Source organism: Miniopterus natalensis, chromosome 17 (assembly GCF_054644295.1).
Source record: "Miniopterus natalensis isolate mMinNat1 chromosome 17, mMinNat1.hap1, whole genome shotgun sequence".
Taxonomy (NCBI): Eukaryota; Metazoa; Chordata; class Mammalia; order Chiroptera; family Miniopteridae; genus Miniopterus; species Miniopterus natalensis.
The window spans coordinates 20,875,792-20,891,138 of NC_142097.1; the positions used below are offsets into that span (position 1 = coordinate 20,875,792).

A 15,347-nucleotide genomic window follows, 5' to 3' on the forward strand; every position below is an offset into this window, starting at 1 on the left:
GTTAAACCCACAGGCAGTGGTGCCTGGTTACTAGGATTCAAATTCCACGTTGGCCATTTACTTGCTGTGTGACCTGGAGCAAGTGAATTCTGCCTTATCTTCTGTAACACGAGGATAACATTTCATCAACCTGTTGTGAGAATTAAATGAGATAATGTAAGGTGCTTGAAAATCAGAGTTAGATATTACGGTAGCACTGAAAACGAAAGCTCTGCACCCCATCCGGCCTCATCCTCAGAGTCCAGTCTGTGTTTGTTGGTTTTTATTTATTTACTTTTTTATTGTTGAGAGTATTACAGATGTTTCCCCTTTTCCCCCTTCCCCCACCTCCCACCCTTCCCCAGGCTTGGCTGTCCATTGTCGCGCCCATGGGTTGTTCATACATGCTTATAAATTCTTTGCTTAATCTCTTCCCGCCCTCCTTCCCGCCTTCCCTCTGAGATCTGTCGGTCTGTTCCATGCTTCCAGGCCTGTGGTCCTATCTTGTTTGTCAATCTGTTCTGTCCCTCAGATTCCACATGAGTGAGATCATGTGGTAGTTGTCTTTCTCTGACTAGCTTATTTCACTTAGCATAATACTCTCCAGGTCCATCCTGTGGTTTGGTTTTAATGCACACGTTTGTTTCAGTATTGCCTCGTAGCCTGTATTTTACTTGACAAGCTGTTTATGACAAACCGAGAGGCGATCAGGTAAGGTAGGTACCTGAGCTCCTCAGGATTTTCCGTCGCGATCTCCTTGACTCCGAACGCCCCTGGAGGCGGCTCAAGCGCCTGCAGCACAGGCGGAGCGACCTAGGGCATACCATTCGAAATTTTAGGGGAAGAAAGACCATTCTAACCAAATAGTCTGTGTTTACAAGGTCTTTCATCTTTCGCTTCCTAGCCTCAAATATTCTATCAAAAACAATAAAGTAGGAAGTAGGACTGTGATTAGGACAGAGAGCAGGTTCCGTGTCCGTCCCCCCACCCCGATCGAAGCATTGGTACTTTCTCTTCTCAATTCCCTCTCAATAGTGGTACGGTCCACGGAGGGGAGAACAGACAGGGATTCTGAAGTCCTTAGGGTTCCGAGGCTAGTACTAGTACAGAACCACCCCTCCTACCGTGACGCCATGGTACCACCCACCGTTCTCTGATTGGCTGCCGAGGCCCCGCAGTCCGGCTCAGCCCGCCGCTCGGTCCTCAGTACAGCTTCGGCCGCCGTGCCGTCTGGCTTTGGTATTCCTTGTTCTCGGCGGGCTGTGGGGGCTCCGCGCCTCGGCCGTTAGTCATGTCGGGTAGGTGATTCGTTCAGCGAGCAGCGGCAGCGGCGAGAAGGGGCCTTGCGGGGTTGGGCCATCTTCCCGCCTACCGGAGGGCTCCGAGGAAAAGCCTCCGGCCCTGAGGGAGGCTGGGGGTGGGGGCGCGGACACGGCAGCCGCCATGTTGGACTGGAGAGACGCACGCTCCCAACGCTCTCCGTCTGCAAATCACAGCAGGAGCGCTTCGGGACCCTGTCTTTTGGCTCTATCCTTGGAACCTGAGGCGACCTGCCGTTCCCGGGGGAGGGTGTGTGAGTCGGGGGGGGCGGAGGCCGTCTACGCCATCACAGGGGCGGGGGGAGCCCGTGTTTAAAGCATCAGCCTGAGAATCGGTGCTTCTGGTTCTCCGCTTCGCCTCAGATCTTTCAGCGAGGCCTCGGGCCAGTCGTCTCTCCTCCTCGTACCTCAGTTTACCCAACCACGAAGTGGAGCTGGGCCTTCTGACTCACCCATTCATCAGGTGGGGGCCTTGACGCCCTGGGAGCCCTTTCAAAAGGACGTTGCATTCCACGAAATCTTGTCGTCATTCCCTCTGTCGTAACGAGCCGAATTCCAGTTGAGGGTGTTTGTATAAAATTCAGCTTCCTTTTCACCCTTGTCATTCGTCTCCCCTAAGTTGTTTTTTTTTAAATCTGCAAGAGCTTGAAAGAGCCTTTTCTAGTATCGACAGGCAAACATAGACTAAAGAAAGAAAGGCAGTCTCCCACGAAGCGTTTAAATTGATAGAAGTCCGTCGTCCGGCCGCCCCCCCCCCCCATCCCCGTTGTGTGGAAAAGAAAAAGAGGCCTTGGTCTCTTCAGGACAGTCAGTTTAGATTCTGCTAACTCAGAATATAAAGTCTGGAACATGGGTATTTTCTTGATTTAGCAGTCCTAGCTGACCACACAAGGTTCTCTGTTGTTGGTGCATCACAGGCTGCAGAGACCCAGCTGTCCACTTGGAGAAACCATCGTGAGCGTTAGATACCACTTTTCAGGTGCAAAAGCAGAACATTTCCTTAAAGCCATGTAATTGGGATGAAAACGTCTGGTGAAAGGGTTTTTTACATATTTTTAAGGGAGAACCTGTTCGTATTCAAACCGCCCCTTCCCCCTGCAATCCAGCCTTGCAGAAGGATGGAAATGTGACAAAAAGGAAGCAGTAGGCTAAGAAGAAATCAGAGAATGAGAATGGTTGGACTGGAGAATGATAAACATTCCTTAGATTAACATTGATGTTAGGAAGCCAGAATATTTATCTTTTAGGGGAGGGGGCATCTTTTAGCTCTTCTTTCAGGTTCTATGTAATCCTTGCTTAAACAGGAAATAATTTCTTACCCTGAAGTAGACATTGGTACATCATTTACCAGGTGAATAATTTAGGATGAAGTCTGGTAAAGCTCCACAGATGTACATAGGGATATACCCTCATGAGGTTATATGACCCATCCATGGTTAAAAAAAAGATATTTTCCAATCCTCACGGAGAAATTTACCAGAAAAACTTGGCCTGTCTTGATTTTTAACATAATTGTTGGTATAAAATGATGACTTAATTTTATAGGAGTAGGTAGCTTTTATGGAAAATTAAATTTTAGAAGTTCACCATTTGTAAAATCCAAGATTTTCAGTGTCAAATAAGTATGTGAGCTGGTTTACATTAGTAGTAATCTTCAAATTACCAAGATACCAGGTATTTGTCACTTTGTAATTTCATATCAAGATTGGCTTTCACATGTGAAAAGAACAATTTAAAAATTCCTCTAGTCTAAATTGATTAAAGCTATAATCTTTAAGTTCTACTTAGCATCACATATATTATACATTTTGTAACGTGTGTATAAAATAATACTTTGTGTGAAAATAGGAGCGATGCTTTTGACTTGTTCTTTGATGAATGTTGTTAATAAATTTAACAGTAAACTCCCCTTAAACAACTAATGGCATTAGGTTTAGTTAAGTCCTTTAAACATTCCAAACTACATGTATAAGTTTAATCTGTTAAGTTGACTCAACCACACTAGATTCCTGACAGGACAGACATATAAAACCCAATAAAATATAAGCACTTATGTAATGAATAAATCAAAATTATAAATATTGTCAGGCTCAAGACCAAATACTGTTTACAAATGTGAATTATCTGACACCTTTCAAGTTAAAGTTATAAATCTAATATCAATTATACATATAAAATTACAAGGTCAAGATACTTCTCATGTTGGCAATATGACAGACCAAGATAACTTGAAAATCCTGTCTACAAACACCTAAAAATGTAAGAACTGACCAAAAAAAGGGGTGGAGGCAAGCACCAGCTATCAGAAATGAAGTAAAAGCTATTGTGGTAGGTACAGAGCTAATTTTGTGGTTGCCCTTGATTGGAGGGCATGGGTCTCATCATTTAGAAACGATTTTATTGCCCAAGTTACTAAAATTAAGGACTGGAAATGAAGCCTTGAGACCATTAGGGCTAGGTAATGGGAACTAAGACCCTTACATAAGAATTGGGTGTTTGAAGGACTGTACCTTTGGTGAAAGAATGAACCAGAAAAAACTTGTACCTACCAGCATAAGAAATAAGGAAGTCTGGACCCTGAGTGAAAAAAAAGTTATGAGAATTTGTAAACTGGAGCCCGTGCTTCATACAGTTTGGGTGTATTTTAGGCTAGTTATAGGATCCAACAACCTTAAACCAAGAAATCAAGATAAAAATTGGTTCTGGGTTGGTAATAACCTTGGGGTTCCTGGTACAGTGGAACCTCGATTCTCAAATGTAATTCTTTCAGGAAGGCTGTTTGAGAAGCAATTTGTTCAAAAACGGAATCATTTTTCCCCATTAGAAATAATGTAAATTAATCTGTTCCAGACCCCCAAAGGATTCCCTGTTTTAACCTTTCTTATATGCAGTACATGTCTAATGTACTGTTTAATCTATAAACACTTTTCTTAAATTTATTGAACCACTCCCTAATAGCCTTAAAGGAATCACCTTTAGCACTTGTTGCAGGGGTGTCTTTCAAGTCAGCGTGCTCTATCTCTTTCATATATCACTGCCTCTGAAATGCTGTCACTGTCTGGCTAACTGCTTTTCTCTTATCCAAATCAACTACAGTTTTTCAACTCTCCAGTTGCCTGTGATCATTGTTTCTTTCACATCCTTAGCAACATTAGCACTCTTGATGGCTTCTTTATATTTTAAAATTGTGCTAATCTTTGATTTCACCAGCAGCAAAAGCATTCTCCTTTGTTGCCTGAGAGACGCTTTTTGTCATGCCGAGGTATCAGCATGAAAGGGTTGTCAGGTCCAAAGAAAACCTAAGTTCGGTTAGACAACCCAGGCATTTTTTCTTTGAACAACTTGGTGGAGAACCGAATTGTTCTAGATGGGAGGTGTTCAAGAAACGAGGTTTGACTGTACAAACAAATGAAAACCTTCCCTGGAGGAAATTTCACACCCTAGATCACAAGGAATCTTACAGAAAAAACCTGCCTAGGAAAAGATGAGTTCTCAGTAAAAAATTGCAGAACTCTAGGAAACAGTTCACCAAAATGAGAGTTAGTGACAAATGGGATTAGAACCCCTAATGATAATCTGAAAGTGATTACATGTTTAAAATTATTAAAAATCTAAAAGAAGGAATCAATCCTTAGACCAAGATGTTATGAAAAGCCACAGAGATTTGAAAAAGAACCAAGCACAACTTCTAGAAATGGAAAAAATGGATAAGTTGAATTGTAGATAAACCTAGCAGAAGAAATAATTAGTGAAGTGGGAGATAGATGTTATATAATTTACCCAGAATTCAATTCAGAAGGCTATAGAGATGAAAAACGAAAGATTAAGAAACATAGCAAGTCGATTGAGAAGTCCCGTCATACATCTAATACGAGTTTGAGGAGAAAATGGAAGAATTAATAGGTGGTTGATAATTTTACAAAACTAATGATTTTTTTTTTAATCAAGAAGCAGTGGTTTCAAACACAAGTCAATTTATAGCTAGATACATTGATGTGAAACTGCAGATTGAAATACCAATAACCTACAGAGAATTAGGGAACTGGTAAGATTGATAGACAAAAATTTTAAGTTGGAAAATATTGAAATCCTTGGTAAATTCCAAGGAAAAATAACTTGACCTTGAAATTTCCCCCAAAATAAAACTTTCAGGTCTTTGCTGAAAGAACTAATAAAATATGTTAAATCTGGAATGGAGGAGTAGGATGCAAAAAAATGTAGGGGAAGCAAACACAGTAAATAAAAAACAAATTATTGAAAATAAAAATAATTACACTTAGAGATTTTAAAAACGTAGAAACAAAAGGATGGAAAAAAGTGGATCAAAATACTAGGTGAAGGCTATGATTGGCATTTTTATATTGTAGTGGAGGTTGAAGATCATTTTGAACTTTGTCAGGAATATGTGTTAAAATTGAATATAATTATTAATGTTAACTTGTTAAAAGAACAAATTGAATGAATCTCTTAAAGCAGTAAAAGGAAAAATTCAGTAGAAGGCAGGAAAGAAGTTTAAAAGGAATAAAAAAACCCAACCCTGGTAAGTAGGAAGTCCAGTATTGGTGGTTAGAAATAAATAAAAAAGTAACAATAGTAAAAATACAGAAACAATTTAAAGACAGATTTTCACATCGGAAACAAATGATCTAGATAAGTGCTGTACGGAAATATTCCTAAAGTATAAGAAATGTTGGAAGTATAGAGATTGAGAAAGATTAAGCAGGAAAAAACCGAAAGGAAGATTATGTTGCCAGCAGAATAATGTGTGGACTTTTTTTAAATTTAAATTTTTAAAAATATGTTTTCATTGATTTCAGAGTTAGGGAGAGGGAGAGAGAGAGAAACATCAGTGATGAGAGAATCCTTGATCTGCTGCCTCCTGCATGCCCCCTGCTGGAGATTGAGCCCACAACCTGGGCTTATGCCCTGACCAGGAATTGAACCACAGTCTTCTGGATCAGAGATTGGTGCTCAACCGTTGAGCCATGCCGGCTGGGCTTTGTGGACATCTTAAATGATAGTTTTTATGAAGTGAATGTTAAAAGGAAATTCACCAGGAAGATATAAATTGGTACTTTTATGTGCCTAACATTAATTACAGCCTCAAAATATAGAAAGCCCACCCCCAAAATTTGTAGTCAATTGGAGTTTTTGAAACATGCCTCTGTGTTATTAATGGGCTGGGCAGACAAAACATTAGTGAGAATATGAATGGTAGAACTTACAAGCATTATCTTTTAGACAGGGAATTCGTTTAACAGTTAGAAATACACATTTCTTTTCAAGCACATAGGGGGCATTTATGCAAGTACTATAAAATATTTACCAAGGGGGAAAAATAAAAAACAGCAAATCCTAACAAATACAAGGAATAATACAGGAAATATCTTTTCTGGCTGCAATGGAATATAATTAGAAGGCAAAAACAAACAGAATCAAACCCTATACACTTGGAAATAAAAGCACTTCTAAATAATTCATGGGTCCAGACAGAAGGCTCAAGTGTCAAGAACTCATAATGAGCATTTGCTTGAAATGCCCTAAATATTTATAAACTGATTTTCTCTGATGAATAGGAAATATCTGTACTTTCTCACTCAAGTATTTATACTAAAGGGTCAGACTTATTGGTCAGTATGCTTATATCTTCTGCAGTTTTAAAGGCAGCTAGCTAAAGAAGTCAGATTGCTAATTTCAGAGGACTGAAGTGATTGGGTTATATACAGTTAAGGACTCAATACTAGGTTTGAGCCAGGAACACATGACTTACATGTTGGGCACTTCCATAATTTTGCCTGAGCCAAAGGGATATTGGACTCTACCCTTGTCACTGAGAGAACCCACATTCATGCCTTTGATATAGTTTACCCTAGTTTCACGCATTCCTAGAGTATATTAAATTTTATTGGCATTACACCTGTCTCCCCCCCCCCCCCCCGCCCCAATAATTCTTTTCAGTTTCTGATTTGGTTAAAACTAACTTTTTCCCTCATTTGATAGATGCATCTAATCTCTATGGTCCAGTTAGAGTCTATATCCTTTTCATGTTTTTTTTGTTTGGTTAGCTATAAATCTATAGTCATTTTATTATCACAGGCATGGCAGTGATGCAGTTTTTCCTTTTCATCTCAGGTAGCCTTAGGTCCTTCACAGTCATAGAAGTTTGTGTCAGGACTGCATTCAATATTCTTATAATTAAGGATTTTTAAAAAATAATTTTGTTCAGTCTGATTGGAGATCTCTACTGTAGAAAAGTGCCAAATTTGATGTCACCCACTTATACAGTAATGTTTTCATATCGTAGTTTTATATGAGTTGAATGAAAAAGTCACTGATTTGATTTGATTTTTGGTTGGTTTTCAGAACTGTCCAACAACAAATGGTTTTATTTCAGACTGGATGAGGTTGGGCCTAGTGGTCAGCAGTTTGACTCTCAGTCATTTTTTGCATTTGAAAGTATTTCATATAATATTACTCTTTTTTAAAAAATTTATTTTTTAATTACAGTTTACATTCAACATTCTTTTGTATTTCTGGTGTACAGCATAATGGTTAGACATTGTATAGTATATTACTCTTGCTCATTGCTAATAAATTTAGGTCATTCATTTGAGTAGAAGGATAGAGCCTATTTAAGAGTGTGGGTTTTTTTAACCCTCATCCAAGGATATTTTTTCCATTGCTTTTCGGGGGGGTGGGGGCGGGACGGGACACATCAGTTGGCTGCCTCCCGAGCCAAGGTATGTGCCCTTTACCAGAATTGAACCCTGGACCCTTCAGCCCTCTGGCTGACACTCTAACCACTGAACCAGACCAGCAAGGGCCAGAAGTTTTTGATAAAACATGTATTTTGAAGTATTGAGAAAATAATTTTTTTTCCTGTTTTTGACATACATTACTCAGTTCATTCCTTCCTTGGTAGATTTTATTGCCAAAAAGGAAGTTCAAAGTAGGTATTGATGAGTTGCTATATCAATTGGCTAAGAACCTGAAAGCTTGGTAAAATTACAGTTAAATAACTAACAGCTGCTTTTACCAAGTCTTCACAGATGTTTTGTTGCTGCTGAGAGCCAAGGCAATCCAGTACAAGGGAATGGTGTAGATGTTGGGCTGGGGAGGATATGGAAGTAAATGTAATCCTGGGATTTATCTTGTCAGAGTATTGTCCCCCTTTTAGGTCTTAGTTACTTCTAACAGGTCTTTTTGTATATAAAGGTGATATAACTTGAGCTTTTGAGTTTTTGTTAAAAGGATGGATTTTTCACTGATCATTTCACATTTGTTCATTTGGTTCTTGTGCCCATTGGGACACTTTTGTATAGTAGTTTTAAAAAATACAGTTACTATAAACAGCAAATACTATTTGTACAGATTTGTCCTTGCACAGAATTTTTAACTTCTAGTTTTTCTTCCTGTAGTTACTTTTTATGCCATTTTCTTGTCACATTTCATCTGTAAGATCTAAAGCCAGCCTTTGAGGGAAGCATAATTTTAAATCAGATTTAAAATTCTTTTTATGTGTTTTAGATTCTGGAAGTTACGGTCAGTCTGGGGGTGAGCAACAAAGGTAAAGTATACATACATTTTAATAATACCATGAAAGTAGAACTGAGAAAAAAGGATGAATTTACTCCGGCCTTCCCATTTGAGATTTGGTATCTGAGTGTCTTAAGAGAGTTAAGTATTAGCTTGGCAAGGGGAGAGAGTCGGCCTATGTAAATAGGTTCTGTAAAATATTTCTTCCTTTTTTAAAAGGCTGTTTGAATGAGTAAATATAGATGGCCCCCTAGAGATTACAACAAATTTCACAGGGTATTGTAAAGATTGTTTTCTTTGGAAAAATTTTAAAAAGAAACAATTATTAAAAGGATTTAAGCAATTGAACTATAACAGGTTCTTAGAAAAAGGTTTCTTTTTGTTTTTATGCTAATATTTTTTTTGGAACAGATTTTCTAGAAGCACTATAATAGAAATGCTTAGCATTTTTAAAAGACTTCTTACCATGCTCACAATAAAAAGAAAATTCTGTTTTTATGTGAATGTTTATATGCAGTAGGGTTCTCAACCAGAAATACAGCCTTCAACTTATACTATAAATGTTTTGCAGTTCACTGTGGGATATTCAGAATAGCATCTCAGGTATCAGTTCATGAAAACTGATTTTATTTTTTATTCTCATAGGATAGTGCTAGTCTCATGGTGGCAACCAGCAAATGTTTAGTCAATGAAATAGATTTTGTAAATTTGAATTCTGTTAGCACTCGATAGTTCTAAAATGATAAAGAGATTTTTTTGGCAATTGTTTTATTTTTCTTTGGCATATATTCAGAAAGTTTGTTTCTGACTTGTTAGAGCTTACATGACATAAAATTAAAGACACTTCAAATCTGAGGAAGTTACATTTTTCAGTCAAACTATATGCCAGGCTGTGTTCTGACACTGGGAATACAAAATAATTTTATGGTAATTGTCTGACGGTATATATATCTCTAATTACTGAGGCACAGAAATTAAACTTTTAGTGCCATCCTATGTCCTTTCTAGGAAGTTAAAGGCAGATTTAAGGCAAATGGTAGGAAGAAATTAATCTGTCAAAAGCATTGCTAAATTGATTAAAGCACTAACTGACAGTAATCATTTTTCTGTATCAGATATTTGTTACGGGTCTTGCTGCTTTATTGTCTTCCCACCTCCCAAGCATAATTCTTGGGATATTTTAGCTCTGGTGAAGTTTTATTTATTTGTGGGAGATTATCAAAGCAAAGCTTTTGGTGTTTGGCATCCAAAAGGTCTGGGAGTGACTTCATTTACATCTTTAGTAGTCTTTGATCATCATCTTTCTTTCATTTTTTAAAGTTATGTTTGTGGGGTTTTTTTATTTTAATATGTTTTTATTGGTTTTTTAGAGAGAAAGGAAGGGAGAGGGAGTTAAAAACATCTAGGAGAGAGAAACATCAACATCATTTGGCTGCCTCCTGCAGGCCCCCATGGGGGATTGAGTCCCACAACCTGGGCATGTGTCCTGACCAGGAATCAAACCTTCGACCTCTTGGTGCATGGGTCGACACTCAACCACTGAGCCACACAGGCTGGGCTGATCATCACCTTTCAAGTTAGACTCAAGAGACAGCCAGACTGACAATTTCTCAGAAAAAAACTTGTATTTGAGTTGAAAGTTGAAAATGAAGATAGGATTCTAATTAAAGCTGTTAAATCCTAGCAAATTTCTTTCAAGTAGTACATTTTTTTGTTTTACAGTTATTCCTATGGAAATCAAGGCAATCAAGGTTATGGACAAGCACCACAAGTAGGTTAAAATATAAATTGTGTTCTTCATAAATAGTTATTTTTATCTTAATTAGGTGATGAAACTTGTATTTACCTAAATTTCAGAGCTATTCTGGTTATGGGCAAACAACTGATTCCTCATATGGACAGAACTATGGCGGCTACTCCAGTTACGGACAAAGCCAATCAGGTTGGACTGGTTTGTTAAATTTGCTACTTTACAAATTAAAAGTATCAGAACCTTTACTAAGTGGTATATCCATCCAATCTTTAGGTTATTCACAATCCTATGGTGGTTATGAGAATCAAAAACAGAGCTCATATGGCCAGCAATCTTACAATAACCAGGGACAGCAAAACACGGAATCATCAGGAGGGTAAGGAAACAGTAAAAGTACTAAGATTGTATTGGGCAGTGGAAATAATACTTTGCGTATTAAACAGATTTCACCAACAAACTCCTAACTAAACATTTTTTTCAGAAATGTTTTCAGGGAGTCTGAATTTCACAGTTTGTGTTATGAAGAATGTGGAAATTGTCAGCATTGTCATTTGATACTTACAATGTGTTATTTGTAAAATTATTGTTTAGCTGTAAATGAATGCTAAATTTGAACATAAAAGAAAAATTTGGCCTCGCTTGTATACCTGAAATTAAATAAAAACTTACCTATAAAAGGAGACTTTTCAATGCTTTTATTTCTATTTTATTTTTTAATCATTTTAATATATTACCTCTCCAGGGACAAAAATATTTTAAAAAGTATCAAAACCTATCCACATATTTCAGATACCCTAAAATATATTTTATTTGTTAATATAGGTATGAGAATTTTACCAGCAGGTTACAGGTTTTATAGTTTTTTAACTTTCATATTTGAGCAGTTTGTCCTTGTTATAATTTTAATAGGAATTTACTATTTTTTTATTGTGCTTTACCTTTTGTGTAATGCTTTTGCATTCTCTAATATAATTGATCCTTAACACCACTTATGAGATATTATCAGTAATTATCTCCATTTTATAGAAGTAAAGAAAAGTTAAGATTACATAATTTGTCAGGTTACACAGCTAGAAAATGAAGGAAAAACTGAAGTCACTAGTATTTTCTCTGCAGCAAAGAAAATTATCCTAAGTGAGATTTAAATAAATAGCTCAGCCGGCATGGTTCAGTGGTTGAGCATGGACCTGTAATCCTGGACATCATGGTTTGATTCCCTGTTAGGGCACATGCCCAGGTTGCTGGCTCCATCCCCAGTAGGGGGCCTGCAGGAGGCAGCGGATCAGTGACTCTCTCTCTCATCATTGATGTTTCTATCTCTCCCTCCCTCTCTTTCTGAAATAAATAAAAACATTAAAAAAAATTCAAATAAATAAAAGCAATGGGGAAAGATTTGTGAGGTCAAACTATCACTCTAATAGGTATGAGAGTGCTTTGAAAAGTAGAGAGTGAGTACAAATGTAGGGAATAATATCCAGAAAGCATGTTATATTAGAAGGAAGGATTCTTCAAACCCTATTGGTTAGTTTTAAATTGAAGGAGAACCCTTTTATAAGGATACAGTTTTGGAAGTGTGACATGTAAATGCAGAACAAAGAAATAGTAGATTCGGTTTCACAATTAAAAAATATTTTTAATTGATTTCAGAGAGAGGAAAGGGGAGGAAGAGAAACATCAATTTTTTCCACTTTCTGTGCATTCATTGGTTGCTTCTTGTATGTGCCCTGACTTGAGATTGAACCCACAGCCAGTTTAAAGTGCTAGGGTTCTGACCATTGATGTGATGTGCTTTGGGTAGGAAGTTGGGAAATACTGATTGTTCTGATCATCTGATGCAGAATAAGATGTGACTATTAAGTTATGAGACCTTTTTAAAGAGATAACATTAGAACTCAAATCCAATTAAGTGTTTCTTTCAACATTCCCATCCTGAAAGCAGGTAATTAATTGTCATAGTGCTCAGAATATTCTTAGAAGTTTCTTTTTGACTTGCCAGAGATAATAAAACATTGTTTTTATTTGGTAGTCAGACTTCTTTTCAGATTAAAAAATGGCATCACAAAGCAGATTCCCTTTTTTCATTCAGGAGACTAAAAATCTGAACACTGTTTTCTAAAATTTATCATCATTGAAGATACTTTAAAAGAATGTACTCTTAAGATGAAGAAGATGAATAAGTTGGTTTTAGTGTAGTTGTTTTCTTATCTATAAAACATTTAACCCCCATAACTCCTTTTAAAGGAAAAAATTGAAGTGTAAGCTGTGTAAGATTTGTTTTTAAGCTGTACAGTGGTTTGTATTTTTTTGTATAGTTAACACACTACCGAATATGTCTTTAGATAGCCCTATGATGATGGTATTTTCAATAGCCACTAACCTTGCCTGGTATAGTGTGGGGATTGTACATTGGCGTGGAAATTTAAAGCAGGTTCTTGCTGGTGCATAGCACAGATTAGTTATATAAGGGGGTGTTAGTTTTTTCATTTTCAGTTGTCTCTGATGCAGCTTATACGAAATAATTGTTGTTCTGTTAGCTGAATACCGCTCTGTAACTGTAAAAAAAAGTTGCAGCTGTTTTGTTGACATTCTGAATGCTTCTAAGTAAATACAATTTTTTTATTTAAAACAAGAATGTACTATAAGTTCTAAAGATAATTATAAAAAAGTCCCTAAAATATTATGAGATAATGTTAAAATTAAATGATATAGAGCATTTCAATGTAACTATCAAAAGGACTCAGTACTTGTGGCATGTTTGTTAAAGAACTGACATATTACTGTACTTTGGGGCACCTTTAATTTTTTAATTTGAGATGTAAAAACCATAGTGATTTTTTTGCTTCACTATTTTCAAAGGTACATGTGGTTTTTCTCATAATGTGGCACCTCTTTAAGGATAGCGAAATTGTTGTTGGAAGGTCATTCCATTGGTGATAAGGACATGTAGTAGATAAAAGAATGAAATGATTTCCACCACTAAAATATTAGTTAATATGCTGGTCAGGCCTTTTGTATCAGTCTCAGTCAACCTGCTACAGTGAACATAATCCTTCTATAAAATCTCTCAAGTTTTTTATTTCTGTTTAGCCAAGGTGGAAGAGCGCCTTCATATGACCAGTCAAACTATGGTCAGCAAGATTCATATGACCAGCAGTCAGGCTATGATCATCATCAAGGTTCATATAATGAGCAGTCAAATTATGATCAGCAGCATGATTCTTATAATCAAAACCAGCAGTCCTATCATTCACAAAGGGAAAATTACAGCCACCACACACAAGGTAAGTTATACTGATCTCTTTTTCCCCCACTTATAGAATGACTTGTATATTGAGTTTTGGATTAAAAACCCCAAATAGGAGCCCTGGCCTGTGTGGCTCAGTTGGTCGGAGTGTCGTCCATACACTGAAAGGTTGCGGGGTTTGATTCTGGTTCAGGGCACATACCTGGGTTGTGGGTTTGATCCCTGGTTGGGGCGCATATGGTAAGTCAACCAATCGATGCTTCTCTCTCACATCGATGTTTCTCTCTCTTTCCCTTCCCCTCTCTCTAAAATCAATAAACATGTCCTGGGGTGAGGATTAAAAAAAAAAAATTAAAAAAAAAAAGACCCAAATACCAAATAGGATTTCAGCTGTAAAAATTTGGTGTGACCATGACCATATGTTTTCTCTCATGGCTATCAAAACTAGTTTATTAGATTTCTATTTCTGAACTTGGGAGATTCCCAAATGGTCACATGACTTTTTGATGGCTGATATATGAATTTCCTTTGTTGTCTCAGACAACTTTGACCTTTTGGCAAATGCTGCTGCTACCAGTTCTTTTGGTAGTGTTGGTATACTTGATTTGGGGAATTAGCTTTCTCTAACCTCCTCTAAGAAAGACCTTAGAGGAGGTTAGAGAAAGGAAAGTCATTCCTTTCTTTTTGTTTTCCTATAGCACTTGCATATACCACTAATATCTAGGAATCTGTCCTTGCCAAGAAAAGGGCAAAAGTTCTGTTTAATTCATTTTTGTACTTTCATTGCCTAGTTAAAGGCTTGGTTCATAGTAAGTGCTTAATAAATACTTGTTGAATAATTGAATGAATGAATAAGTGAATGAGTAAAAGTGGAAGCTTATTCACTGAATATCTTTTCAGTGAATATGTGCATTGAATGTCTTTTTCAGTTGAATAAATGCACTGAATATGTCTCAGTTTGAAATTCCAGTTATTTCTTGTCCATGCTTAATTTGTGTTTAAATATTTTTGAGGTTAAGAAAGTAAAAACTTTTTCAGATTTGGGTTATGCGTTTCATCTAATTTGTTAAGGTTCTGTACCTAATGTACTTTTTTTTTTTTTTTTTTTTTTTAATATATCTTTATTGATTTCAGAGAGAGAAAGGGAGAAGGAGAGGGAGGGATAGAAACATCAATAATGAGAGAGTCGTTGATCGGCTATGAGCCTGCAATCCAGGCATGTGCCCTGACCGGGAATCGAACCCCGATCTCCTGGATCCTAGGTCGACGCCCAACCGCTGAGCCACGCCCGGCCGGGCTGTACCTAATGTACGTTAACTCAAACTATTCTACATCACCATCACCATTTTGCTGTCTCACTTTAGCAAAGTGGAATTTGACACACACATAATTTCCAAACACATTTAATTCCAGATGGTTTTATGATGGCTTGCATTTGAGTTTCTGCACATGTGCCATTTTCCAGATGACATAATGTGTGACCTAAAGAGCCACTTAAGATTGTTATGGGAAGTCT

At 37.2% G+C, this 15,347-nt stretch overlaps 1 protein-coding gene across 3 annotated transcripts in view; it reads left to right on the plus strand.

The window, feature by feature from the left end:
- Positions 1-1,176: 1,176 nt before the first annotated feature.
- The window catches only part of TAF15 (TATA-box binding protein associated factor 15), a 32,387-nt gene continuing 18,216 nt past the window's right edge, over positions 1,177-15,347 (plus strand). For 2 of the 3 annotated variants that reach the window (XM_016202047.2, XM_016202048.2), the window contains exons 1-6: positions 1,177-1,277; positions 8,826-8,865; positions 10,557-10,605; positions 10,692-10,776; positions 10,861-10,963; positions 13,675-13,868. In XM_016202047.2, coding sequence (XP_016057533.2) covers positions 1,271-1,277; positions 8,826-8,865; positions 10,557-10,605; positions 10,692-10,776; positions 10,861-10,963; positions 13,675-13,868 — 478 coding nt within the window. In that variant the 5' untranslated portion in view covers positions 1,177-1,270. The remainder of the gene's footprint in view (positions 1,278-8,825; positions 8,866-10,556; positions 10,606-10,691; positions 10,777-10,860; positions 10,964-13,674; positions 13,869-15,347) is intronic. The other variant, XM_087826048.1, reaches the window with a different exon arrangement.